At 41.3% G+C, this 26,775-nt stretch overlaps 1 protein-coding gene across 2 annotated transcripts in view; it reads left to right on the top strand.

The window, feature by feature from the left end:
- The window catches only part of znrf1 (zinc and ring finger 1), a 54,970-nt gene that overhangs the window by 22,556 nt on the left and 5,639 nt on the right, over positions 1-26,775 (top strand). Inside the window, exons 3-4 of one of the 2 annotated variants that reach the window (XM_061919911.1) lie at positions 20,338-20,443; positions 26,728-26,775. The exon at positions 26,728-26,775 is cut by the window's right edge and continues 39 nt beyond it. In XM_061919911.1, coding sequence (XP_061775895.1) covers positions 20,338-20,443; positions 26,728-26,775 — 154 coding nt within the window. The remainder of the gene's footprint in view (positions 1-20,337; positions 20,444-26,727) is intronic. The other variant, XM_061919910.1, reaches the window with a different exon arrangement.

Genomic DNA, 26,775 nt, shown 5'->3' on the forward strand with positions numbered 1-26,775 from the left:
AGATGTATGACTGGTTCTGGATTGTATAAAAATGCCGTTATCAATCACAGTTTTACTATAATTTGAATTTAAAATCGGGGTTATACTTGTTTGGCGCTTTTCTACTTTCAAGGTACTCAAAGCGCTTAGACACTATTTCCACATTCACCCATTCACACAGACATTCACACACTGATGGCGGGAGCCGCCATGCAAGGCCCTAACCAGGACCCATCAGGAGCAAGGGTGAAGTGACACGACAGACATGACTAGGATGGCGGAAGCCGGGGATCAAACCAGGAACCCACAGGTTGCTGGCACGACCACGTTGTTCATCAGGAGGTTTATCCCGGTTTATCATTGATACCTTATTTGGGGTGCCCTAATGCAAGTGTTTCACTTGTGATAGGATACCAATACTGTAGCCTCAAAAGCAGACCTGGGCATTCTGCGGCCAGCGGGCCACATCCGGCCCTTTGTGAGTCCCTGTCCGCCCGCCTGAGGCCAATCGTAAATTACAAAATGCATTTTAAAAAGTATCTATGTCGAGTGTGCAATACAACAGTGCTGCTTTTGTTTTGAAAAGCGTTATTTGTATTACTTCCATGTGGACGTATCCGCGAGCGTGATTGAGGAGCTTGCTTTTATTTTGAAAAGTGTTGTTTATGGACGTACCAATCAATCAATCAATGTTTACTTATATAGCCTTAAATCACTAGTGTCTCAAAGGGCTGCACAAACCACAACACAAACCACTACGATATCCTCGGTAGGCCCACATACGGGCAAGGAAAACTCACACCCAGTGGGACGTCGGTGACAATGATGACTATGAGAACCTTGGAGAGGACGAAAGCAATGGATGTCGAGCGGGTCTAACATGATACTGTGAAAGTTCAATCCATAATGGATTCAACACAGCCGCGAGAGTCCAGTCCAAAGCGGATCCAACACAGCAGCGAGAGTCCCGTCCACAGCGGAGCCAGCAGGAAACCATCCCAAGCGGAGGCGGGTCAGCAGCGCAGAGATGTCCCCAGCCGATACACAGGCAAGCAGTACATGGCCACCGGATCGGACCGGACCCCCTCCACGAGGGAGAGTGGGACATAGGAGACAAAGAAAAGAAACGGCAGATCAACTGGTCTAAAAAGGGAGTCCGTGGGTAACCTGTGAGTGAAGGTGCACAGCGACCACTCCTGACAAGTGATTCCCGGTTACCCCCGGAGATGTCAGCTCACGCTAAAAAAAGTAAAGTTGATGACGAATGCCGTGTTTTCAACAAGACATGGACTACCAAGTACTTCTTTACAGAAATTAAAGGTAAAGCCGTGTGCTCAATTTGTGGTACACAGGTTGCTGCGTTTAAAGAAAATAATTTGAATCGCCACTACTCGACGAAGCACGAGGAAAAATAGCGGAATCTGTCTGATGAAGAGCGCGCAAGGGTGGCTGATGCGTTGATGGTAGAACTGCAAACCCAACAAGGACTTTTTGCCAAATTTCACACCCCCAAAGATGCAGCCGTCAGGGCCAGTTTTGTCATTTCTCACAAAATCGCCAGAAAAACGGAGAGTTTATTAAGGACTGCTTATTGGTCTCTGTTGCGCTGATGTGCACGGAGAAGAGGGGCGCATTCCACAACGTGTCACTCTCCCGACGCAATGTAACGAGGCGGGTTGAGGCCATCGCTGTAAACTTGGAGCTTCAGCTGAAGAACAGAACGGCCAACTTTGACTGTTTTTTGCTGGCTTTGGATGAGAGCTGCAATGTACGTGACACCGCCCAGCTGCTCATCTTCTTACGTGGGATGACTGTAGACGTTCAAATCACGGAGGAGCTGGCAGCCATGCAGTCAATTAAAGGGACAACCACAGATAATGACTTGTTTACAGAGGTGTTTGGACATGTTAGGACTGAAATTTGACAAGCTGGCAGGTGTGACAACAATCTGATGGGGAAAAATGTTAGCCTTTTAAAGAGGACGCAGGATAAAGTGACAGAAATGAACCCTTTGCAGAAATTGACATTTTTGTATTGTATTATACATCAGGAAGTGTTGTGTAAAACAGTGTTAAAAATAAAATCATCAAAAGCAATCTGTTTTTGTATAAAGTTAAGTTAGGTTAAATTAAATGATTATTATTATTAATCTTAAGGTATATAAAAATAATATTGAGCAAAATTTAATTGAAATATTGTCGGTGTGGCCCTCCAGCAGTAATCGGGTTGCTCATGCGGCCCCCGGTAAAAATTAATTGCACCCCCCTGCTCAAGAGTGTTGACCGATACTTATCCGATAAGATATCAGCAGTAATAATAAATACTTGTAATATTTTGTGTTGGTGATTGTCCAAAAATGTTTGCTCAAGTAAAATTTGTCAAACAGAGAACACTAAAACACTAACTTATCTGTTAATAACTGTCTGGAATGGACTTATGTTTTTTGTCCTGTCCAGCTTCTCAGGCAAATGATATAGTTACAAAAGAGAAGTGTAGGATACTTTTCATGTTGCCTTATTTGTATTTGACTTTATTCAATGTATTCATATTATTATGCCTTGAAGACTTTGTATGTGTAAGTAATATCCATCCATTTTTCTACCACTAGTCCCTTTCGAGGTCGTGGGGGGTGCTGGAGCCTTTTGCAACTATAATTATTTGATACTGGTTTATATTGACAAATGTGCTGTTTTAGACTGCAATATTGTTCAATTTCTAGCTTGTGTGTTATTGGGTGCTGATCTAGCTGTTGAAGTGAAGTGTATTATATTTATATAGCGCTTTTTCTCTAGTGACTCAAAGCGCTTTACATAGTGAAACCCAATATCTAAGTTACATTCAAACCAGTGTGGGTGGCACTGGGAGCAGGTGGGTAAAGTGTCTTGCCCAAGGACCCAACGGCAGTGACTACGATGGCGGAAGCGGGAATCGAACCTGCAACCCTAAAGTTGCTGGCACGGCCACTCTACCAACCGAGCTAAAAAAGCTTCTAGTCTACCATGTTTACTTTTTGTAAATGACTTGACTAAAATACAAGAAAAGACCAGCCTTGGGTGCTTATTAGAGGACATTTAGATGTTAACTGGACTGTTTGTATTGGAGAGTTTACATGTAAGCCAACATACTCCGATACTGTTTTATTTAGCTGATATCGAACTAGGGTTGGTTGATATGGCCTTTTTTATTATGCGGCCCACGCTTTGATATGACAATTTAATATTGGCGCGGCCCGTGAGTTTTCCCGGGGGACCCCTGAATTTCAGGGCGCCAATTCTCTCGAAGCCATTTACAATTTTTACCAGATCAACAATATTCAGGAAGTGCCGTAATGGCACTGCCTTTAGCGCCCCCTACATACTGAACTGACAGCATGCAAGCCCAGTGGTATGTTGCATCTGGCCATGTGGGACGCACGTGTGTTATTGCAAGATATATTTGATCAACAGCTACACACGTCACACCAAGGGTGGCCGTAAAAAAACTTTAAACACTGTTACAAATATGTGCCAGACTGTGAACCCACACCAAACAAGAATGACAAACACATTTCGGGGGAACATCCGCATCGTAACACAACATAAACACACCAGAACAATTACCCAGAATCCCATGCAGACCTAACTCTTCCGGGCTACAATATGCACACCCCCGCTACAACCAACCTCCCACGCCCCCACCATCCCTACTTGCGTCGATTGATGGGTGTTGTATATCGTAGCTCTGAAAGGTGTTCTGGCTATTTGTTCTCTTGTGTTTAAGTTGTGTTAGGGTCCGGAAATTCCCCCCAAAAGGGTTTGTCATTCTTGTTTGGTGTGGGTTCACAGTGTGGCGCATATCTGTAACAGTCTTAAAGTACTTTATACGGCCACCCCCAGTGTGATCTGTATGGCTGTTGAACAAGTATGTCTTGCAGCCACTTACGTTGTTCAGCACAAGTATCACACAACATGATACAGAGCCGGCACATTGGTTGTGTGATGTAAAAGCATGCGCAATGACATGTAGTAGAGCAGTAGTCTTCTTTTGGTGGTGCGCGGACCCCTGGAGGTACTTGAAAGTATGACAAGGGACAAGTGAGATTTATTAAAAACATTCTAAAAACCAGCAACAATTCATAAATCCTTTCTACATATGTTTATTGAATAATACTTCAATGAAGTATGAATGTAAGTTCTTAAACTGTGGAAAAAATACAACAATCCAACATTCAGTGTTGACAGCTAGACTTTTTGCGGACATGTTCCATAAATATTGATGTTAAAGATTTCTTTTTTTGTGAAGAAATGTTTAGAATGAAGTTGATGAATCCAGATGGATCTCTATTACAATCCCCAAAGAGGGTACTTTAAGTTGATGATTACTTCTATGTGTAGAAATCTTTATTTATAATTGAATCACTTGCTTGTTTTTCAACAAGTTTTTAGTTATTTGTATATCTTTTTTTCCAAATAGTTCAAGAAAGACCACTACAAATTAACAATATTTTGCACTGTTATACAATTTAATAAATCAGAAACTGATGACATAGTGCTGTATTTTACTTTATCTCTTTTTTTCCACCAAAAATGCTTTGTTCTGATTAGGGGGTACTTGAATTAAAAGAATGTTCACAGGGGGTACATCACTGAAAAATGGTTGAGAACCACTGTTGTAGAGGACGTTAAAGGCAGCGCAGTCACGGCAGCCCTTAATAATGTCGTCCGGGTGAAAATTGGGACAAATCCGGGAGAATAGTTGCACCGGGAGGTGCACTGAAATTCAGGAGTCTCCCGGAAAAATCGTGAGGGTTGGCAAGTATGTTGCTAGGGCGGGAAAGCAATTCATAGAAGGTGAATTCATTAAAAAGTGCTTTGTTGGATTTATTAAGAAATCTTTTCTTGCGACCCAGCCTCACCCAGTTTCTGCATCCAGTGGCCCCCAGGTAAATTGAGTTTGAGACCCTTGCTCTAGCAGTTGACATTTCAAATGATGCTACATATTAGCAGTAATGCTCTTTTTTGTAGCAACGCTTCTGCCCCACACTTGACGAATTACGGTTGTCTGTTCGACATATTCCCACTTGAAGCCAAACCACCGCCAGACGACGGACCCTGTGCTGTTTTTCTTGGGAATTAATATTCTTTTATTTGTTACCAGATTCGCACTTTCTTTCTCTCGTATTACTACTCGCACCACAGCTAACGTTACCCAGGCTGCTACCTCTCTGCTCCGCGAGGGCGTATACGTATGTGACGTATGTAAGAAGGTGCGCTTGCTGACCGTAAGGAGAGACTAGAAGGAGTGAGAAAGGCTTGCAGTGTAATGCCAGCAGCTAAAAGCAACTGCGTGAGAACGTATACTCGGATATCACGATACAGTCATTTTCTATATCGCTCAGAGACAAACCGGTGATATATCGGGTATATCGATAGAGCCCTATATCAAACCGACATCCACTGTCGACATCAGATCAGGACAGCAAATGGCTGCAATAGAAAGATGTTTGGTTTCTTAAAGACTTCCCACAGAGTCCCAAAGATGTGGGCAAGCGACTGTAAACAAAAGGAAATGTGGAAGAGAGAGGAGCAGGGAAATGGGAGCAACTGAGCTGATTTGCAGTCACAGCATATTTCTGTTGTCTGTGGAGAATTTCCTCGTCTCAACCTCTGTCCTTATTTGCCCCCTTCTTGTCAACGAGCAGCCTCTCAAGTCAATGTGCCGGTTTTCTGTTCAAGGGAAATATAGTGTGGCTCATTCCTGCCGTTTTTGGCAAAAAGGGAAGTAAAAGTAAAATTGTCTTTGAACCTTTTGATGTTTGATCTGTTGGAAAACGATGTGTGCCTCTGAAACACGAGGGAGAAATAATGGTTATTTTAACCGGTTTAGTGATGTGGGTCAAGGAAAGGAACGCTACATGCTGATAGCAAAGTGTGTGAGGGAAAGAATGCTGCTGGCGTATATACCGTACTACTTTCCGGACCATAGGGAGCACGATAAAGGAGTCCTTTTTTTCTTTGTGGTCTACATAACATGTAATTGTGGATATTTAGTCAAAAGGTTGCATGGATTATATTTTACAGATCATCTTCAAGCCGTTTTCTGATAGTCGCTTCCAGATGTACAGTTTTGTAGGCGGTCTTATTTATGTGGTTCACCTTCGGCAGCGTCTTCTCCTCGTCATCTTTGTTGTAGTGGTGTAGCGTGCAAGGACAGGAGTGGAAGAAGTGTCTAAAGATGGTGCTAACTGTTTTAATGACATTCGGACTTTACTTGGGGCGGTATAGCTCGGTTGGTAGAGCGACCGTGCCAGCAACTTGAGGGTTGCAGGTTCAATCCCCCGCTTCTGCCATCCTAGTCACTGCCGTTGTGTCCTTGGGCAAGACACTTTACCCACCTGCTCCCAGTGCCACCCACACTGGTTTAAAAATGTAACCTATATATTGGGTTTCACTATGTAAAGCGCTTTGAGTCACTAGAGAAAAGCGCTATATAAAAATATAATTCAATTCACTTTTCACTTCTATTTAATAACGGCGCAGCATCTCCTCATCCAGAAACAACACCGGAAATGTGTCCTGTGAAAAACCATCCAACGGGAACTCTCACATAACTAAAGTTCCTTGGGTGTATAATGTAAACTCACTCCGCCGGTATGTTTTAGCGCTTTGCTGAAAGATATCAGTTAGAACTTTACACTACTTTATGTTAGAAATAGCAACAGCGGAGTATGAATGTCCCATAACAAGAAGATATAGAAAAAGAAGAAGCTTATCAACTACAATGTCGCCACGGACTACAAAGGCGAACTCGCGCACATTTTCAGGACCTATGCAGATCCCAAATACAGATCAGCAGGTACCAGAAGGTAAGAAAAGTTGCTTTGCATAATATTGCGAAATAAAATTCTAGATAATATGTCTTACCTTATACACACACCATAATAATGTTTAATGCACCAACAATCCATCCAGCGGTGCGGCTTCATGGCTTACCAAAGTTGTACTAAAACATTTTGATAGATTTTTGAGCGCCGTGTGTAATGTTCTGTATTCTCAATGAAACACATACAATGTTGGTGTTGTTTACTTGAGTTATATTGTCATCATAGTGCAGTCTACACACATCTCTTATGTTTGACTCCCATCTATTGGTCACACTTATCATTACTGCATGTACCAAATAAAATTGCTTCGAGGTCGGTAAGCAAAACCAGAATTATTCCGTACACCGGGTTATAGGGCGCACTGTCGAGTTTTGAGAGGAAAAAAAAATATTTTAAAAAGCGTGCCTTATATATTACGGTAATAACATATTGCGCCATTTCTAGTTGTGTTAACTTTCATTTGCAATATGGTTCTATCTACACTTCTGTTAAAATGGAGTAAGTACCAATGATTGTCACACACACACTAGGTGTGGCAAAATTATTCTCTGCATTTGACCCATCACCCTTGACCACCCCCTGGGACAGGGGTAGGGAACCTATGGCTCTAGAGCCAGATGTGGCTCTTTCGATGACTGCATCTGGCTCTCGGATACATCTGAGGTGACACTGCTCAACACAATATGTAATGAATAATTCCACTTGTAATCAAAGTGTTAAAAATAACGATCAAAATAGAAAACATGCTCATGCATTTGAATCCATCCGTCCTTTTTCTACCGCACTTGTTCAAGAAGTTGCATTAAGGGTATGAAGTGATTTATTATGGGTTAGTTTAGGGCTTGCTCTCCCGGGGGTTCGTCAGACCACCAAACACCGACATGAGAGCCTGTTTCAGGGTTACAATATTTTTTTATTTTTCAATAAGTCTCTCAGTTGGTTTCCAGCAATTGTGTTTTTCTTTCGTTCTCGCTCACGCTCTGGCTCCAGCTCCAGCTACAACCCCGTCTCTACTCCTGGCTGCTGCTTATAAACAGAGCGGCAGGGGATGAGATAACAAGTCCCAGGTGGGCCTTCTACGCACCTTTCGCTGATTTCGAGGCTGGTCCTGGCAACACCCTGCTTCGCTGCAGGCCTGCAGGCCACGCCCCCTCCACAGTTAGCTTCAGAAGAACAATGGTATTACAAAGAATAAGAGACTTGTTATACTCTAGAAATGTTGGTCTTACTTAAAAATGCTTAGTTGTGTTCAGTGTTAAAAAATATTTTATGGCTCTTACGGAAATACATTTTAAAATATTTAGATTCTTGGCTCTCGCAGCTAAAAAGGTTCCCGACCCCTGCCCTGGGAGGTGAGGGGAGCAGTGGGTAGCAGCGGTGCCGCGCCAGGCAGTATTTTGGTGATTTAACCCCCAATTCCAACCCAACCTACCGATCTCAGTACAGACTTATTCTTCTGTTCTTTGGATACTGCACATTAGTTTTGGCCAATACTACACATTTGGGTCTTAATCAAATACCAGTTAGTTACAGAGGCAGTATTGCCCATACCAATGCTGATACTTAAATTTTTCAAGATTATTAATGATAACATTTTTGATCAAAATTATAATCATACAAAAACACAGGATGGGGATGTAGCAATCTCAATTAAATATAAAAATATTTTCCTATTATTGGCCCTGACTTAAAATCTCTTGAGTTCTGTCCTTAGAGTCATCTCCTTTTGTGTCTAGGACTTTTTTTTCTAAGTTTGTAAACAACACAGGGTTTCATCCAATTTCCAGGGTTGGAAATTGTTGTTGAATAATGAAAAGATCATCTTGGTGTGACCGTCGTTGGCAGTGATCAGGCTGTAATAATGCAATCTAATTTAGAGTCCTTGGAGAGTAGAGTATGGGTTTTGTGCATTTCCTTGTGGATGGGGAGACCAGTCTTTTTATAGATTCGCTCAAGCCGGCGACATTTAGTCTTTAATGTTTGAAGCTTGTTGTAAAAAAAGACAGACTGGTGCAAGGGAATTTAGAATGCTGCTTAGTTCTTTATTGTAATGTGTTACCAGTTCATCGGGGGAGCAGAGATGGTCCAGAATCCTGAGCGGATTAATACTGTCGATAATGGAACAGAGGGTGTTGATGATGATATCCTTGATATTCTGAATTTTTACGAGACGTGGAGAGGTAACAGTAGTGAGGGAAAGGGTGGCTTTAGATGATAAGAAGGAAATGGTCAGTTACATGGAGTTCATTGGCTTGACAGTTTAGGACAGAGGTTGAGACAAGGACAACAGAGAAAGATGTCATTTTTGGTGTGTTGGGAAGTTAATGTATTGACAAAAAAAAAACTGTCCAATACGGGTGTAACGGTATGTGTATTTGTATTGAACCGTTTCGGTACGGGGGTTACGGTTCAGTGCGGAGGAGTACCGAACGAGTTCCACACGAACATATGAATTAGCCGCCTATGCTAAAGTCTTAACAAGCTGCTCCGCTCCGTTCTGCCTCTGTGTCCTGCACAGCAGCCTGCGTTGTCCCTCCCACACAACCATCTGATTGGTTACAACCGTAGCGGTAACAAGCCAATCAGCAGTGCGTATTCAGAGCGCATCTAGTCAGTGCTTCAGCGTCGAGCAGATAGGTCTTTAGCAGGTGAGCAGCGGACTCTCCCCAAATTATACTAAACACTTCCAGGTCAACTACTTTCTAAACATCACTATGAGCCCGTTGCTGTGACGTCTGGGTGGCATCGTGGCGTGTGTTTGCGTTCTCGTGGTGCAGCAGAGATGGAACACAGCGTTAAGGTAGGAATGATGATTCCTAACTACAAAAACAAACTAATAACAGAAATACTGGCACATAGGCACTAAAGACAAAACAAACAGAACAAGGGTGGAAGCTAGAATGAACTGAAAGCGCTAGTATGTAAACTAGGGACAAGTAAATAAACAAAATAGCATGGAAGCTAATAGGGTGAAAAAAGATAGTTACCACAATGCAGGAAGAGCGATGTCACTTGTTGCGTGTAGCAAACTATAGTCCGAGACCGAATGTAAAACAAGGGCGGTCTTAAATAAGGAGATAACTAATCAAGTCAGGTGCGTGACGACAAACCAGAATCAGGTTAGATTAGATAGATTAGATAGTACTTTATTTATTCCGTCAGGAGAGTTCCTTCAGGAAAATTAAAATTTTCAGCACAATCCCATTCAAGATCAGACAAACATTACAGGGAGACAGAACAGGATCGCTGACGGGTCTGCCGGCTTCCAGCGCCCCTTACAAAAAAGATGACATACAGGTAAACAAGGGGGGGGGGAGAGAAAAAAATAGAAGATTAAAATAAAATAAAATAAAATAAAAAATCGGTCTTAGCCTAGGCCCTGGAGTGGGGGTGCAGACTGAGGCCAAGGGAAAAGAACAACTCAAAGCCATAGTACACATCCCTCTTCCATGTGTGTAAGAGGGAAACATCAAACATCAAAGAACACAGAGGACATTAAAGACATTAAAGCAGCAGATACAACCAGACACTTCTACATACAGCAATGAATAAAAAGTAAAAGAAACATATCCACTGTGGTGGCCTCTGCGGTGTTCCACGCCATCGTCCGCTGGGGTGGAGGGAGCATGGCCAGAGACAGAAGCAGACCCAACAAAGCAACCAAGACAGCCGACTCCACTCTCGGCCAGTGTCCAGTCCGCATGGATGAGCGAGGATACATCCAAGGTGACTGAGGTGTCCGACACCTGCTCACCCAGCCAAGACAAGGTGACACTGAATGAGTTACCCTGACAACAGAAAACCAAACAGGAAGTGCCACCGGGAACCAAAGACGTTGAATGCAACACAGGATGATAATAAAACAGAACCAAAACCAGAATATGACATGGTCCAAGATGTGGACCATGACAGTTGCCCTTCTAAAAACAAACTAATTAGCTTTTAGCGTAACGTTAGCTCATTTTGCGGTGAGTTGTGTGTGTGTGTGTGTGTGTGCGTGTGTGTGTGTGTGTGTGTGCGTGTGCGTGTGTAACCATAGTGATGGACAAAACAGGAAATAAACGGGTCAGACGGAGAATGAAACAAAGATGGAAAAATAAACAACGTGAAGATCCAAGTCATGGATCGCAACACCTGTAAGATTATGTTTAGTTTTTTTCCATGTTTTGGTCAGGTTATGTTTAGTTTTTTGGACATTTAGTTCTGTCTTGGCACTTCCTGGTTTGTTTTCGTCTCCATGCCAACTCATTAGTTTTCACCTGTCATGTCGGGTCCCTGTTCTCAGCCTCACACCTGCTTTCACTAATGATCATAGCTATTTAAGTCACTCTTTTTCTTGTCTTCGCCCTGGGATCTTCACACACACACACCCTACCATGCTGTTGCTACCTTCACGCCCTCGAACACCTCGCTATCCGTGCCCCTTGTTTCGATCCAAGTAAGTTTTTGTATTTATGCCTCAGTGCTAGTATTGTTTTGTTTATGCCACAGCTAGTGTCTTTTGTTTCGTTTGTATATAGTCTTGCCATCGTGCTGTTTAAGTTTATAGTTTATTGTCTTTCATGCCATCGAGCAAGTGTTTTTGTTTTCCTTGTTTTGTATATAGTATATGAATAAAAGATGTACTCACACTCACGTCTTGCCGGTGCTAATCATCCTCTGCGTCGGAGAAACAACCTTAATCCAAATCAAAGCTTGACACTTCTGTTGTTTACTTTTTTTTTCATACAATGTTGATGTGGAAATATTTGCTTCGGCATTTTGTCGGTGTGGCACCGGCCGGAGATGATGACATACGGAGTTTCAAGCACTCTTCATTCTCTCGCGGGTGACTCTTCAAATGATGCTACTTTTTGTAGCTTGAAGCCAAACCACCACCAGACGATGGAGCCCCTGCTGTTTTTCTTGGCAAGTAATTCTTCCTCCATTTGTTACCAGATTCGCACCTTCTCTCTCTCGTACTACCACCCGCATCTCACCGTTAGCATAACAGCTAACGTTACCACGTCGCTACCTGTCCGTCGGACGTTGCAAACGTGACGTATGTAAGAAGGCGTGCTTGTTTTAAGTCTCTGTGAGAAGGAGAGACAGGAAAGAGTGGGAAGAGTCTCTAGTGTAATGCCCGCAGCTAAAAGCAACTGCGTGAGAACGTATACTCAAACATCACGATATAGTCATTTTCTATATCGCACAGAGACAAACCCGCGATATATCGAGTATATCGATGTATCGCCCAACCCTATTTGCAGGTCATGACATTGACCTTATGTATCTTTCTCCACGGAAAGATTTCACAACTTTTGCTCTACGGCAAAATGCATTATTATCTCGGGGGGAAAAAACCTATGTAAACATCCCTAAACATCCTTTCAATTGATGGAATTTGAAAAGTTTCCCAAATTTCTATGTAAGCTTGCATTTATTGAAGATGTAATGACAGACATCTCCCCAGTGTCATTACCTGACTCTGGATATTTAGATGTTTTCTTCAGGCAGTCGTCTTTATAATTCTCATTGGAATGGCACCAAACAAAAGTTCCAGCATCAACACGTTGACCCATGCAGATTTGCGATTCATCACTGAATATGACTTTAATCCAGTCATCCATATTCCACGATTGCTTTTCCTCACACCATTGTAACCATGTTTTTTATGTTTAGGTATTAATGATCGCTTTTGTTTGGCTTTTCTGTATCTAAATTCCATTTCCTTCCTTTCTTACAGTTCAGTCTCAGGCGGTGAGTCCATGGTTCCGCCCGTTAGTTCTTAATTTGTTTTGGTGTGAACTTTCTGTTATCTTAAGTTGTCTGTCTTGACGCTTGGATGTTTTCCTTGGTGTGCTTGACTTTTACAGCCTTCACATGATTTTTTTGTACTTGGTCCAGATTTTAGACACACTTTAGACAGCTGACTAAACAATTAATTTTTTGCAACATTGCGTCATGATTTACTTTTTTAAGATATTTGTGTCATAATCCGTGGTCCGGATCATGTTTTTGTTATGTTCTGTTAGTTTTAAACTCCATTAGTTCCTGTTTGTGCACCCTTGTTTGTTTTAGTTACCATGGCGACTTATGATTTTCACCTGCCTCTGGTGTTTGGGGCGCGCACCTGTTTCCAATCAAGAGTCTTATTATTTAAGCCTGTTTTTGCCAGTTAGTCGGCCAGGAGACATTGCTCCTTCCATGCCTAGTTCACTCCGTATTTGTTGTGTACATTAATATTAATTAATATTTTGCAACATTGCGTCATGATTTACTTTTTTAAGATATTTGTGTCATAATCCGTGGTCCGGATCATGTTTTTGTTATGTTCTCCATCCATCCATCCATCATCTTCCGCTTATCCGAGGTCGGGTCGCGGGGGCAGCAGCCTAAGCAGGGAAGCCCAGACTTCCCTATCCCCAGCCACTTCGTCTAGCTCTTCCCGGGGGATCCCGAGGCGTTCCCAGGCCAGCCGGGAGACATAGTCTTTCCAACGTGTCCTGGGTCTTCCCCGTGGCCTCCTACCGGTTGGACGTGCCCTAAACACCTCCCTAGGGAGGCGTTTGGGTGGCATCCTGACCAGATGCCCGAACCACCTCATCTGGCTCCTCTCGATGTGGAGGAGCAGCGGCTTTACGTTGAGCTCCTCCCGGATGGCAGAGCTTCTCACCCTATCTCTAAGGGAGAGCCCCGCCACCCGGCGGAGGAAACTCATTTCGGCCGCTTGTACCCGTGATCTTATCCTTTCGGTCATGACCCAAAGCTCATGACCATAGGTGAGGATGGGAACGTAGATCGACCGGTAAATTGAGAGCTTTGCCTTCCGGCTCAGCTCCTTCTTCACCACAACGGATCGATACAACGTCCGCATTACTGAAGACGCCGCACCGATCCGCCTGTCGATCTCACGATCCACTCTTCCCCCACTCGTGAACAAGACTCCTAGGCACTTGAACTCCTCCACTTGGGGCAGGGGTCTCCTCCCCAACCCTGTTAGTTTTAAACTCCATTAGTTCCTGTTTGTGCACCCTTGTTTGTTTTAGTTACCATGGCGACTTATGATTTTCACCTGCCTCTGGTGTTTGGGACGCGCACCTGTTTCCAATCAAGAGTCTTATTATTTAAGCCTGTTTTTGCCAGTTAGTCGGCCAGGTGACATTGCTCCTTCCATGCCTAGTTCACTCCGTATTTGTTGTGTACAGAGGAGGGAAGGAGGCGACAACCAGGGCACAACTGTGGTTCACAGGGTTTATTTAAACCTTTGAGGATTACATGGCGTGTGTATGCTACTCTAAGTGAATGACTTTAGACCAGGGGTCACCAACCTTTTTGAAACCAAGAGCTACTTCTTGGGTACTGATTAATGCAAAGGGCTACCAGTTTGATACACACTTAAATAAATTGCCAGAAATAGCCAATTTGCTTAATTTACCTTTTATAAATAAATCTATATACCGGTACATATATATAAAAAAAAAAGGGGTATTTCTGTCTGTCATTCCGTAGTATATTTTTTTTCCTTTTACGGAAGGTTTCTTGTAGAGAATAAATGATGAAAAAAAGACTTAATTGAACGGTTTAAAAGAGGAGAAAACATGAAAAAAATGAAAATTACATTTCGAAACATAGTTTATCTTCAATTTCGACTCTTTAAAATTCAAAATTAAACCGAAAAAAATGAGGCGAAAAACTAGCTAATTCGAATCTTTTTGAAAAATTAAAAAAAAAAGAATTTACGGAACATCATTAGTAATTTTTCCTGATTAAATTAATTTTAGAATTTTGATGACATGTTTTAAATAGGTTAAAATCCAATCTGCATTTTGTAAGAATATATAACAAATTGGACCAAGCTATATTTCTAACAAAAACAAATCATTATTTCTTCTAGATTTTCCAGAACAAAAATTTTAAAAGAAATTCAAAATACTTTGAAATAATATTTAAATTTGATTCAAAAGATTTTCTAGATTTGCCAGAATATTTTTGGGGAATTTTAATCATAATAAATTTGAAGAAATATTTCACAAATATTCTTTGTCGAAAAAACAGAAGCTAAAATGAAGAATTAAATTAAATTGTATTCATTATTCTTTACAATGAAAAATGTTTTTCTTGAACATTGATTTAAATTGTCAGGAAAGAAGAGGAAGGAATTTAAAAGGTAAAAAGGTATGTATTTAAAAAACCTACAATAATTTTTAAGGATGTATTTTTTCTCTAAAATTGTCTTTCTGAAAGTTATAAGAAGCAAAGTAAAAAAATAAATTAATTTATTTAAAAAAGTGAAGACCAAGTCTTTAAAATATTTTCTTGGATTTTCAAATTCTATTTGAGTTTTGTCTCTCTTAGAATCAAAAATGTCTAGCTTGCTAGAAAAAAAATACAATTTAAAATGAATAGAGGCAGCTCACTGGCAAGTGCTGCAGTTTGAGCTATTTTTAAAACAGTCCAGCGGGCGACTCATCTGGTCCTTACGGGCTACCTGGGGCCCGCGGGCACCGGGTTGGTGACCCCTGCTTTAGACTATGTGTAATATTAATAGTGTAAATGTTGTTACCAGGGTTTGTTGTCTGTGAGTGTTGGTTGTATCTTTCGTGGAATCCAGAGGGGCAAGGCAAATAGGCAGTTTGTGAGCAGGCAAGAGGTCGGGGGCAGGAGTGAGGCAGCGTGGTCTGGGTCCAAGCAGGGAGGTCATGGATCGAGGAAGCCAATCAGGAATTCAGATGGCTGTCAAGAGGCAAGGTACGATCACGGAAGACAGGGGAGTCACTGCGGAAGACACAAGGGACATGAACAAGGGAGACACAGACTCAGCAAAGAGCAAAGCACAGGGGAGGGAATGCGAGACATAATGCTTACTGGGAAGATTAGCGACGTTCTGGCAAAGTTTCCTCGGGTCGGTTGGTCTTTATGCTGCTCCTTTTCATCAAGTCCAGGTGTCTAGATCATTGATTGAGTGCAGGCTCGTTGCTGCGTGGGCGTGCTGCACTCAGCACAAGTAGGGCCGTGTCTGAGCACGCTGTCATTTCCTCCGTTCATGTCATAGTTCATGCTCCTCGTGTTCATGCCACAGTAAGTTTTGTTTGTTCCAAGCCATAGTTTATGTTGTTTGTTTCATGCCACAGTTTTGTGTTTTTTCCACGCCGTAGTTTATGTTTGTTCCTATTTTGATAGTGAATAATTAAAAATGTTCCTACCATCACGCCTGGTCCAGAGTTGTCCGTTTGCATCCCTGGAGAACAAACCCTGCTGCAGGCTGCGACCCCCCCACCGTCTTGACAATTTGATAATCCTTGCCTTTGTTTCAATGACATATCTCGTGTTGGAACCATGATCCACGTCAATCCGCCAGGTTAAACAGTTTGACATATTTAATCTGATGCAGGTGTTCACTTTGGAAATTAACATTACATGGTGATTCCACATTGTTTTCATCAAATTTGAGTGATTCTATTAATTTTTCACTCTGTTTGATATAAAAAATGAAAATTATTTTGACTTTCACAATTGTTTTTCTAGATTAATTCTACCCAGCTGGCTTCTTAAATCCAGAAAGTTGCCATTGGAAATGACTGTTATGTCTGTTATGTGCCTTTTTTCTACAAAATCAAACAATGAACATTCTCCCAAATCTGGTGATTCCAAAATTTTTGACTGGAGTTCTAAAATATTACTGTTCTTTTTTGAACGTACTGACTGACTGTATAATTATTGTCTTCCCTGATTTACTAAATCACTTGCTAATTCCTTTGGTACTCTCTTCTGTAACACGGTTCCAATTAGCCTTCTGTTAAAGTGTACAATGCTTTTATTATTTTGTTGTCTCACTACTTCACATTCAAGCTCTTGGGTGTGTCTGGGCCAACCTATCTAACACATAACGTAAAAGAATCTTAGCTTATATTTCTCGGATGGTTAGTTAGAACCATACCTAGAACAAACTTATAGAAAATGTTAGCATTAATGCCACATTTTGAACGGTCTATTAGTTTCATTTACATTCGTAAACACTACATGGTCCCAGGCACACCAGTCATCAATTAAGACCATTGAGTGTCTTTATAACCATGCCTTTAAAGTCATAGAGAAGAAGAGTATATAATATCATCATTGCCAAATTTTAACCAAATACAATATTTTAAGTTCTACCAAATTGTATTTTGTTACACACAGTCAAACTGGTTTTTAAATGCTAGGATAAGTATGCTCCCTAATTGTTCTGCAAGACAATTACAAGACTGCAAAGTGGTACCGGATCTACCACCCAAGCCATGTCAACAGGCAACTGTTGCATTGCATTCTGTAGAACAGGGGCGCTCACACTTTTTCTGCAGGCGAGCTACTTTTCAATTGACCAAGTCGAGGAGATCTACCTCATTCCTATTTATAGTTTATATTTATTTATTTATGAAAGAGACATTTTTGTCAACAAGTTAATGGTGTTTAATGATAATACAAGCATGTTTAACACACATAGGTTCCTTTCTTTCATGAAGACAAGAATATAAGTTGGTGTATTTGATTCTGATGACTTGCATTGATTGGAATTAGACAGTGGTGCGGATAACGTCCGCATTTTCAAATGGAGGAAAAAAAAGTCCTCCTTTCTGTCCAATACCACATGAAAGTGGTTGGATTTGGCATCTCATTTGTCCAACTTGCATACTCGTTTTTAAACACTTTGTTATGAGAGTAGCATATGTGTGTGGCCCTTTAATGTCTGGCAGCAGGTGAGTGACGTCAGTGAGTGTGCGGGTGGGCAAACAAGTGAGAAAGCGGTCGCTGAGGGCGGGGGAGAAATACATTGGCATCAAACTCCGTAGCTTGCTAGCTTGTGCACGCTAGCTTTCTGAGACTCTTATTTTGTTAGCACAGGCAGGATTAAACAGGTCTTTTATGGTGAAGACAGGAACTGTGCAGTCGGTCTTTAGAGTTTTGACAGTAGGTACGGAGTCTCTAGAAATAAAATGGGTTTCTCTGCTTCCGCCCTGTTAGTGATTTTTTTCTTAAATATGAGCTTGCAGCAGCCAGCGTCATCTCACAAGATCCTCGGGTGCCGAGAATGTCAAACAACAGACGAAAGTGAAGTCTTGGTATGATTGATGATTGCTCATTTTTATGTATATTTTTTAATGCCTGGCTTGAGATCGACTGACACACCCTCCGAGATCGACCAGTCGATCGCGATCGATGTAATGGGGACCCCTGCTGGAGAACATCTTTTGCCCAGACTGCCTTTTCAATAAACGGACCACAAATATGGAACTCTTTACCTGACACTTTGAAAAGTGTACCTGTCTTTGTCACTTTCAAAAAACAAACAAAATTATGGCTAGTTGAGCAACAATCGTGTTCCCATGTTTAGTTTTTACAAATTTTTACTAATTGGTTTTTATCTAGTCTGCACTTTGTCTTTGTTATTTTTATTTTTGGCTTTTATGTAGTTTGCACTTTGTCTATATTATTTCTATTATCATTAATATCAACTCATCTTTGCCTTATTCTATTTCTTATTTTCCTATTTTAATGATGTTGGATCTGTGTTGTTGTTGTTGTTGGGGACATGTGCTGTAAATTAGCTTTGGCTACAAACACTATGATGCATACATTGGATAACTGTTTCAGATGTCTATGTTTTCTGTATCTGTCCCTATTTCAAATAAACCTTTATACAAACCCCGTTTCCATATGAGTTGGGAAATTGTGTTAGATGTAAATATAAATGGAATACAATGATTTGCAAATGCTTTTCAACCCATATTCAGTTGAATACACTACAAAGACAACATATTTGATGTTCAAACTCATAAACTTAATTTTTTTTTGCAAATAGAAATTAACTTAGAATTTCATGGCTGCAACACGTGCCAAAGTAGTTGGGAAAGGGCATGTTCACCACTGTGTTACATCACATTTTCTTTTAACAACACTCAATAAACGTTTGGGAACTGAGGAAACTGACTGTTGGAGCTTTGAAAGTGTAATTCTTTGCATTTTTGTTTTATGTAAAGCTTCAGTCGTTCAACAGTCCGGGTAGACGCACTCTTTTTTTACAAAGCCACCCTGTTGTAACACGTGCTGAATATGGCTTGGCATTGTCTTGCTGAAAATAGCAGGGGCATCCATGAAAAAGACGGCGCTTAGATGGCAGCATATGTTGTTCCAAAAACTGTATGTACCTTTCAGCATTAATGGTGCCTTCACAGATGTGTAAGTTACCCATGCCTTGGGCACTAATGCACCCCCATACCATCACAGATGCTGGCTTTTGAACTTTCCATCGATAAGAGTCTGGATGGTTCGCTTCCCCTTTGATCTGGATGACACGATATCGAATATTTCCAAAAACAATTTGAAATGTGGACTCGTTAGACCACAGAACACTTTTCCACTTTGCATCATTCCATCTTAGATGATCTCGGGCCCAGAGAAGCCGGCGGCATTTCTGGATGTTGTTGATAAATGGCTTTCGCTTTGCATAGTAGAGCTTTAACTTGCACTTACAGATGTAGCGACGAACTGTATTTAGTGATAGTGGTTTTCTGAAGAGTACCTGAGCCCATGTGGTGATATCCTTTAGAGATTGATGTTGGTTTATTATACAGTGCCTCTGAGGGATCGAAGGTCACGGTTATTCAATGTTGGTCTCTGGCCATGCCACTTATGTGGAGTGATTTCTCCAGAGTCTCTAACCTTTTGATGATATTATGGACCGTAGATGTTGAAATCCCTAAATTTCTTGCAAGTGCACTTTGAGAAACGTTGTTCTTAAACTGTTTGACTATTTGCTCACGCAGCTGTGGACAAAGGGGTGTACCTCGCCCCATCCTTTCTTGTGAAAGACTGAGCCTTTTTTGGGAAGCTGTTTTTATACCCAATCATGGCACCCCATTTAGCCTGCACACCTGTGGGATGTTCCAAATAAGTGTTTGATGAGCATTCCTCAACTATCAGTATTTATTGCCACCTTTGCCAATTTCTTTCTCACGTGTTGCTGGCATCAAATTCTAAAGTTAATGATTATCTGCAAAAAATATGTGTATATATTTATCAGTTTGAACATCAAATATGTTGTTTTTGTAGCATATTTAACTGAATTTGGGTTGAAAATGACTTGCAAATCATTGTATTCCGTTTATATATACATCTAACACAATTTCCCAACACATATGGAAACGGGGTTTGTATATGTATATATGAATAATCCATGTTTGGACATTTGTCAATTGATTCCTAAATCAGAAAATCGATCGTGATGTATCAGAAAATCGTGATGTATCAGAAATTTTTTCCCACTCTAATCAGGAATCGTGGAACTTCAGAAGTATTGGTATCAACTACTGAAATTCCGGTATCGTGACAACCCTTCAAAATGCGTCGCTTCATATTTGTGTTTCTCTGACAACAACTCAACACCTTCTCATTTTTGTTGGTGGAAACTTAAATTTTGTTGTTGTTGGGGTGGATATTGGATAGTTTGACCTGTTTGTGTGTGCTTGTTACCTCAGATGATGTGTTGGCGAAGGATGCCGGGGAGTGTGTGATCTGTCTGGAGGAGCTACAGCAAGGAGACACCATAGCCAGACTCCCGTGCCTCTGCGTCTACCACAAAAGGTGTTGCACTCAAGCGCCAATGACACTTACACATGACAAAAAAAAAATTCAGGTTTAGTTTTCAAGGAGAACTGCCCTTTTTTGGAGTTTTACCTATCATTCACAGTCCTTATGAGAGACAATCAATCAATATTTATTTACATAGCTCTAAATCACAAGTTTATCAAAGGGCTGCACAAGCCACAACAACATCCTCGGTTCAGAGCCCACATAAGGGCAAGGAAAAACTCACAACCAAGTGGGATGTCGATGTGAATGACTATGAGAAACCTTGGAGAGGACCGCAGATTTGGGTCTCCCCCCACCTCTAGGTGAGACCGGATGCAATGGACGTCGAGTGGGTCTAGCTCAGGGGTCGGCAACCCGCGGCTCCGGAGCCGCACGCGGCTCTTTGATCACTCTGATGTGGCTCAGCTGCATACTTGCCGACCCCCCCATTTTTCCGGGAGGTTTCCGGATTTCAATGCCTCTCCCTGGAATCTCCCAAGGATAATATTCTCAGATTTCCATCCGAACAACAATGTTGAGGGCGTGCCGTGATGACAATAACACTAATGCTCTCTAGAACATGCCGTCGCGTGTGCCTTCACACCATGCTAACTCAGTGCCGGCCGGTCACATGTAGTGTGCGGCTGCCGTTACCACGCTCAAGTGACTTCAAAGCGTACTTGTTCAACAGCCATACAGGTTACACTGAGGGTTGTGATTTAAATAACTTTAACACTCTTACTAATATGCGCCACACTGTGAGCCCACACCAAACAAGAATGACAAACACATTTTGGGAGAACAGCCGCACTGTAACACAACATAAACACAACAGAACAAATACCCAGAATCCCATGCATCCCTAACTCTTCCGGGCTACATTACTCACTCAAACGGGTCAAAATGGCTCTTTGAGTGGTAAAGGTTACCAACCCCTGGTCTAGCAAAATATTGTGAAAGTCCAGCCCATAGTGGATCTAACATAATAAGTCCAGTCCATAGTGGGACCAGCAGGACACCATCCCTGTGCCTCCCCCTTCCACAAGGGAGAGGGTGGCAGAGCAGAAAAGAGAAGAAACGGCAGATCAACTGGTCTAAAAAGGGGGTCTATTTGAAGGCTAGAGTATACAAATGAGTTTTAAGATGGGACTTAAATGCTTCTACTTAGGTAGCATCTTTAACTGTTACCGGGGGGGGGCATTCCAGAGTACTGGAGCCCGAATACACTGCAAAAAGTCAAAAACAAGAAAAAAAAATACAAAAATGAGGGGTGTTTTATTTGAACTAATCAAAATTATCTGCCACTAGAACAAAAAAAATTGTCTTGTCAAGACTTACCAAAACAAGTAAAATTAGTTAACCTCAAACCCAAAAATACCTTAAAATAAGCATATTCTCACTTATAAGAAGTGCACTTTTCTTAATAGAAAATAAGATAAGGCCCCTGAGTTTGATTTTCACGGTGGATTGGATCACTTCTCGTAGGAAAAAAGGCCCCAATTGGGACTTTGTAAAGCAAAAGTGATAGCCCTGTCCTTGAGAAAAGACTACATGACTAGCTCAACGTCAACATTTAAGTTATGACTTAAAGCAGTTGTTTTCCAGACACTTACACACAAACTTCTCCTTTTATGGTCAGGGTGTGCTGTCCTGAATTAGCAAACACTCACACTGTAAAAAGTCAGGTCGGGCACGGACACAGTGTAAAGGTAAGAAGTATCGTTTTATTAAAACTGAAAACAGGCTAAGAACAAAAACACTGGCGCTAGACAGAAAAAGGCAAACAAAGAGCTACTAGCATGTGAGCTAGAGAAACAAACAAAACACTTGCACGAGACACAACAGGTAAAACAAAGAGGTAGCATATGAGCTTGAAAACACAAAAGGCTAAGCGTGGAAGCTAGCGAGTCCAAATACAGAAACCGAGTCGTCACTTGTGAACACAAACAGTGTGTAACACAAACTACGAGGAGAGAACGAGTGAACGGAAAGGGCAGGCTTAAATACAGAACGTGATTAATAAACACAGGTGTGCGTCAAGACAGGTAAAAATTAAGTTACCATGGTGACAAAAACAAACAAGGAAGTGCACAAACTAAGAATCGGAAAAGTCCAAGAACAAACAAGATACACAAAAGGACTCAAAACCCAAAACTATATATGATCCGGCCGGCGGATCATAACAATGAGGCTCCTTAGTTTGATTTTCACGGTGGATTGGATCACTTCTCGTAGGAAAAAAGGCCCCAATTTGGACTTTAAAATGGAAAAGTGATAGCCCTGTCCTTGAGAAGAGACTACATGTCTAGCTCAACGCCAACATTTAAGTTATGACTTAATGCAGTTGTTTTCCAGACACTTACACACAAACTTCTTCTTTTATGGTGAGGGTGTGCTGTCCTGAATTAGCAAACACCTACACTGCAAAAAGTCAGTGTTCAAAAACAAGAAAAAAAATACAAAAATGAGGGGTATTTTATTTGAACTAAGCAAAATTATCTGCCAATAGAACAAGAAAATTCAGCTCGTCAAGACTTTCCAAAACAAGTAAAATTGACTAACCTCAATGAACCCCAAAATATCTTGAAACGAGTATATTCTCACTAATAACAAGTGCACTTTTCTTGGTACAAAAACAGAGACATTTTTGCTAAATATGTTGAAAAATATTCTTAAATGAAGTAAATGTCATTATCTTGACATAATGATATGCGCTCTGCATCATGATTTTTTTTTTCATGCTTGAAGTAAGGAATTATTACTTTAAAAAAGTAGTTTTATACTTGTGAGTGTTGATGACACAGCTTTGCAACAGTTGATATTCTAGTTTCAAGCATGTTTTACTCAATATAGGTCATAAAATCTCAGCAACAAGCTGTAATATCTTACTGACATAATTTAGGACCAAAACACTTAAAACAAGTAAAACACTAACATAAAATCTGCTTAGTGCTAAGAATGATCATATCAGACAGAAAATAAGCAAAGATCATCCTTATTTGAGATATTTAGTCTTACTTAAATTTCAGGTTTTGCAGTGCAGAGACAGAAAGGAGGAATATAAAAACTGATGGTTTGGCTTTTCCAAGTTAGGAGAGTGTAGCAAGTCTCGTACCTGCGTCTTCTGAATCAGTGACTTCCGCACACTTCACTCAGCGGTTTTACAACTTTTAATATATCCACACAATAATATATTAGGCTTTGCAGCCCCTCTTGCAATTCTCTTTTCGAGTCCTTCTTGGATCTGCTTTTCAGCACGCTCCCCTCATTGTCGTCCGTTCTCCCCATCACGGTCTCCCGCGCTGCTAATAAAGAAACAGGTGATTAGATAACTCGTTCCAGCTGAGATTATCCACTCACCTGTCAGCTGCTTCATGACCGATTTCTGCACACACCCCGTCCGCAGGGAACGCGCGGACCATGCCCCATGCCACAGAGAGACCTATTTTCTTGACCTGACCTCCTCCAGGAACTGCAGTCCTGTATAAGGACATTCGCTTGTAATAAAGCAACTTTTGGTTCAGTCAATCATCTCTTTTGATCCAGCCGCACTGCCGTGTTATCCTTCTGTCTGGACAAGGATGACAAGACCAGAAATAGACATTTTTTGCACTTATGATAACAATATCACTAATACTTGGTTAAAATTCAGGTCAGAAAATGTAAATGGAGTATTGTTAGCACTTTTCAAAAGGGCTGTATGGACAAAAAACAGGACATCCTATTCACACCATTGTAAGCAGAGTTGTATTTACGTTTATTTAGGAGTTACAATACATTAAAAAAAAGACATCTCTCTTCTTGTCTCACGTAAGGATTGTGAATGATAGGGAAAATGTAAAAAAAATGCACTTCCCCTTTAAGGCTACAATTGTGGCAACACTTGATCTTGGTATTGTTTGGATCCCCTTGACGCTCACCACATGGTTTGCAAACAAGCATATCCTAGCATTAAAGTCGAGTGAAAATTTCACATTATTCTCACCTGTGGAAATGTTTTTTAAGAATATTTTTGGTAATAATGGTTTTAGAGTTGTTAAAAAAAAAAAAAAAATTGTTAAAACAAATAGAAAAACACAGAAATGTTGTCGCCCATAAATCTGTCATTCTGGAAGTCATTCCACTTCGATGGGAGTTTGCATGAGCACTTTGCTAATGTTTAAACAAACTTAAAACTGCTGGTGTCCCGATTTGATACTGATATCAGATATGAGATTATGCAGTGTGTGCTTTTGTGGAAATTGGGTGGTGTAATGTCCGACACACGCAGTCCTGCAGACTGTTTAATCATTTCTAAATGTTCTCTAAAAAGCACCCCAGGTTGGTCTTTTCTTGTTTTTAGTCAAATCATTCACACAAGTTAACACGGTGGGCTAGTATCTACTAGGAGCCAGCAGCTACACCGCAACTAAGCACTCGATAGCACACAAGCTAGACATATAAGTGTCCTTCATTGGGCAATATTGCTGTCCAAAACAGCACATTTGTCAATATGATTAAGTATCCAAAAATTATAATTGTATATTACTTATACAGAAGCGTATTAGAAAGTATCTAGTAAAAAACGTATCGACATCATTCAATTTACTGCATCATCGTGGCCACTAGGTGTCGCCAAAAAGATAGCATACCGTATTTCCTTAAAATATGCGCCTGCCTTGAATTACTACCGGGTCAAACTCGCTCCCTAAAAATAATAGCGCATGCTTACTTTTAACGAAGGGTCAAATTCGTGACGTCATGAGTGACGCTTCCCCTGTCGTCATTTTCAAAACGACGGAGGAGGTTTTTTTTAGCTTTTACTATGTAAACGAGGGGTCTTGTTCCACAGCCATACAGATCACACTGTTGGTTGTGATACAAAACAACTTTAACACGCTTACTAATATGCGCCACACTCTGTGAACCCACATTAAACAAGAATGACAAACACATTTCTGGAGAACATCGGCTCTGTAACACATTATAACCGCAACATAATAATTACCAAGAATGCCATTCATCCATGACTCTTACGGCTATAATAATAATAATAATAATAATAATAATAATAATAATAATGGATTAGATTTATATAGCGCTTTTCTATTGTTAGATACTCAAAGCCCTCACAGAGAAGTGGGAACCCATCATTCATTCACACCTGGTGGTGGTAAGCTACATCTGTAGCCACAGCTGCCCTGTGGTAGACTAACGGAAGCGTGGCTGCCAGTTTGCGCCTACGGCCCCTCCGACCACCACCAATCATTCATTCATCATTCATTTCATCAATCATTCACCGGTGTGAGCGGCACCAGGGGCAAGGGTGAAGTGTCCTGCCCAAGGACACAATGGCAGCGATTTGGATGTCAATAGGTGGGAAGCGAACCTGCAACCCTCAAGTTTCTGGCACGGTCGCTCTACCCACTATGCCATGCCGCCCCTAAATTATACATCCCGCTAGCACCAAACCCCCACTCCCCCTTCCGTGTGTTGGTTGAGGTGGGCGGGGTTGGGGGCGCCGGGGTGTATAATATAATCAGTAAGAGTCATGGATGCATGGCATTCTGGGTAATTATTATGTTGCGTTTATAATGTGTTACAGAGCCGATGTTCTCCAGAAATGTGTTTGTCATTCTTGTTTGGTGTGGGTTCACAGAGTGTGGTGCATGTTAGTAAGAGTGTTAAAGTTGTTTATATCACAACCATCAGTGTAAACGGTATGGCTGTTGACCAAGTATGCTTTGCAATCTCATACGAGAAGCAGCGAAATGCATGCGTACGGGCGGCACGCAGATAGCATGGTGTAGAGCAGCGGTCCTCAACCACCGGGCCGCGGCTCGATTGGTCCCGGGCCGCAGAATAATTTTTTAATGTGCTTTTATGATGGTATTCTTACATCACGGCCAATTTTTTACTGCATGCCATTGGTAAGCGCAGGGGTGAGAAGAGGTTTTAAAGCTATTAGCCCATGCTTACTTTTACCGCATGCTTTGAATAAGCGCAGGAGTGGGAATAAGTTTTAAATGTATTAGCGCCCCGGCGGCTATTCAAGGAAATACGGAAAGTCCATTCTAGTCAGTTGATAATAAATAGGTCAGTTTTTTTTTTTATGCGAACCATTGTAGTAAAAGTGTGTATGATTCCAATATTGGTGTGGTATCAGAAATGAAATCATCAGAACACCTAAATATCTGCCTTATCCTGATTAAAAATGAACATTGTGTGCATATAAACGTGGGAGTTATGGCGTCTGAAGGTTTTGGTTGTTTGTTACCTTTTTGTCGATGTGTCGTCTGACTAATGTGTGTTTGCAGTTGTATCGACTCGTGGTTCGAGATCAACCGGTCCTGCCCAGAACATCC

Source organism: Nerophis ophidion, linkage group LG14 (assembly GCF_033978795.1).
Source record: "Nerophis ophidion isolate RoL-2023_Sa linkage group LG14, RoL_Noph_v1.0, whole genome shotgun sequence".
NCBI classification, from domain to species: Eukaryota; Metazoa; Chordata; class Actinopteri; order Syngnathiformes; family Syngnathidae; genus Nerophis; species Nerophis ophidion.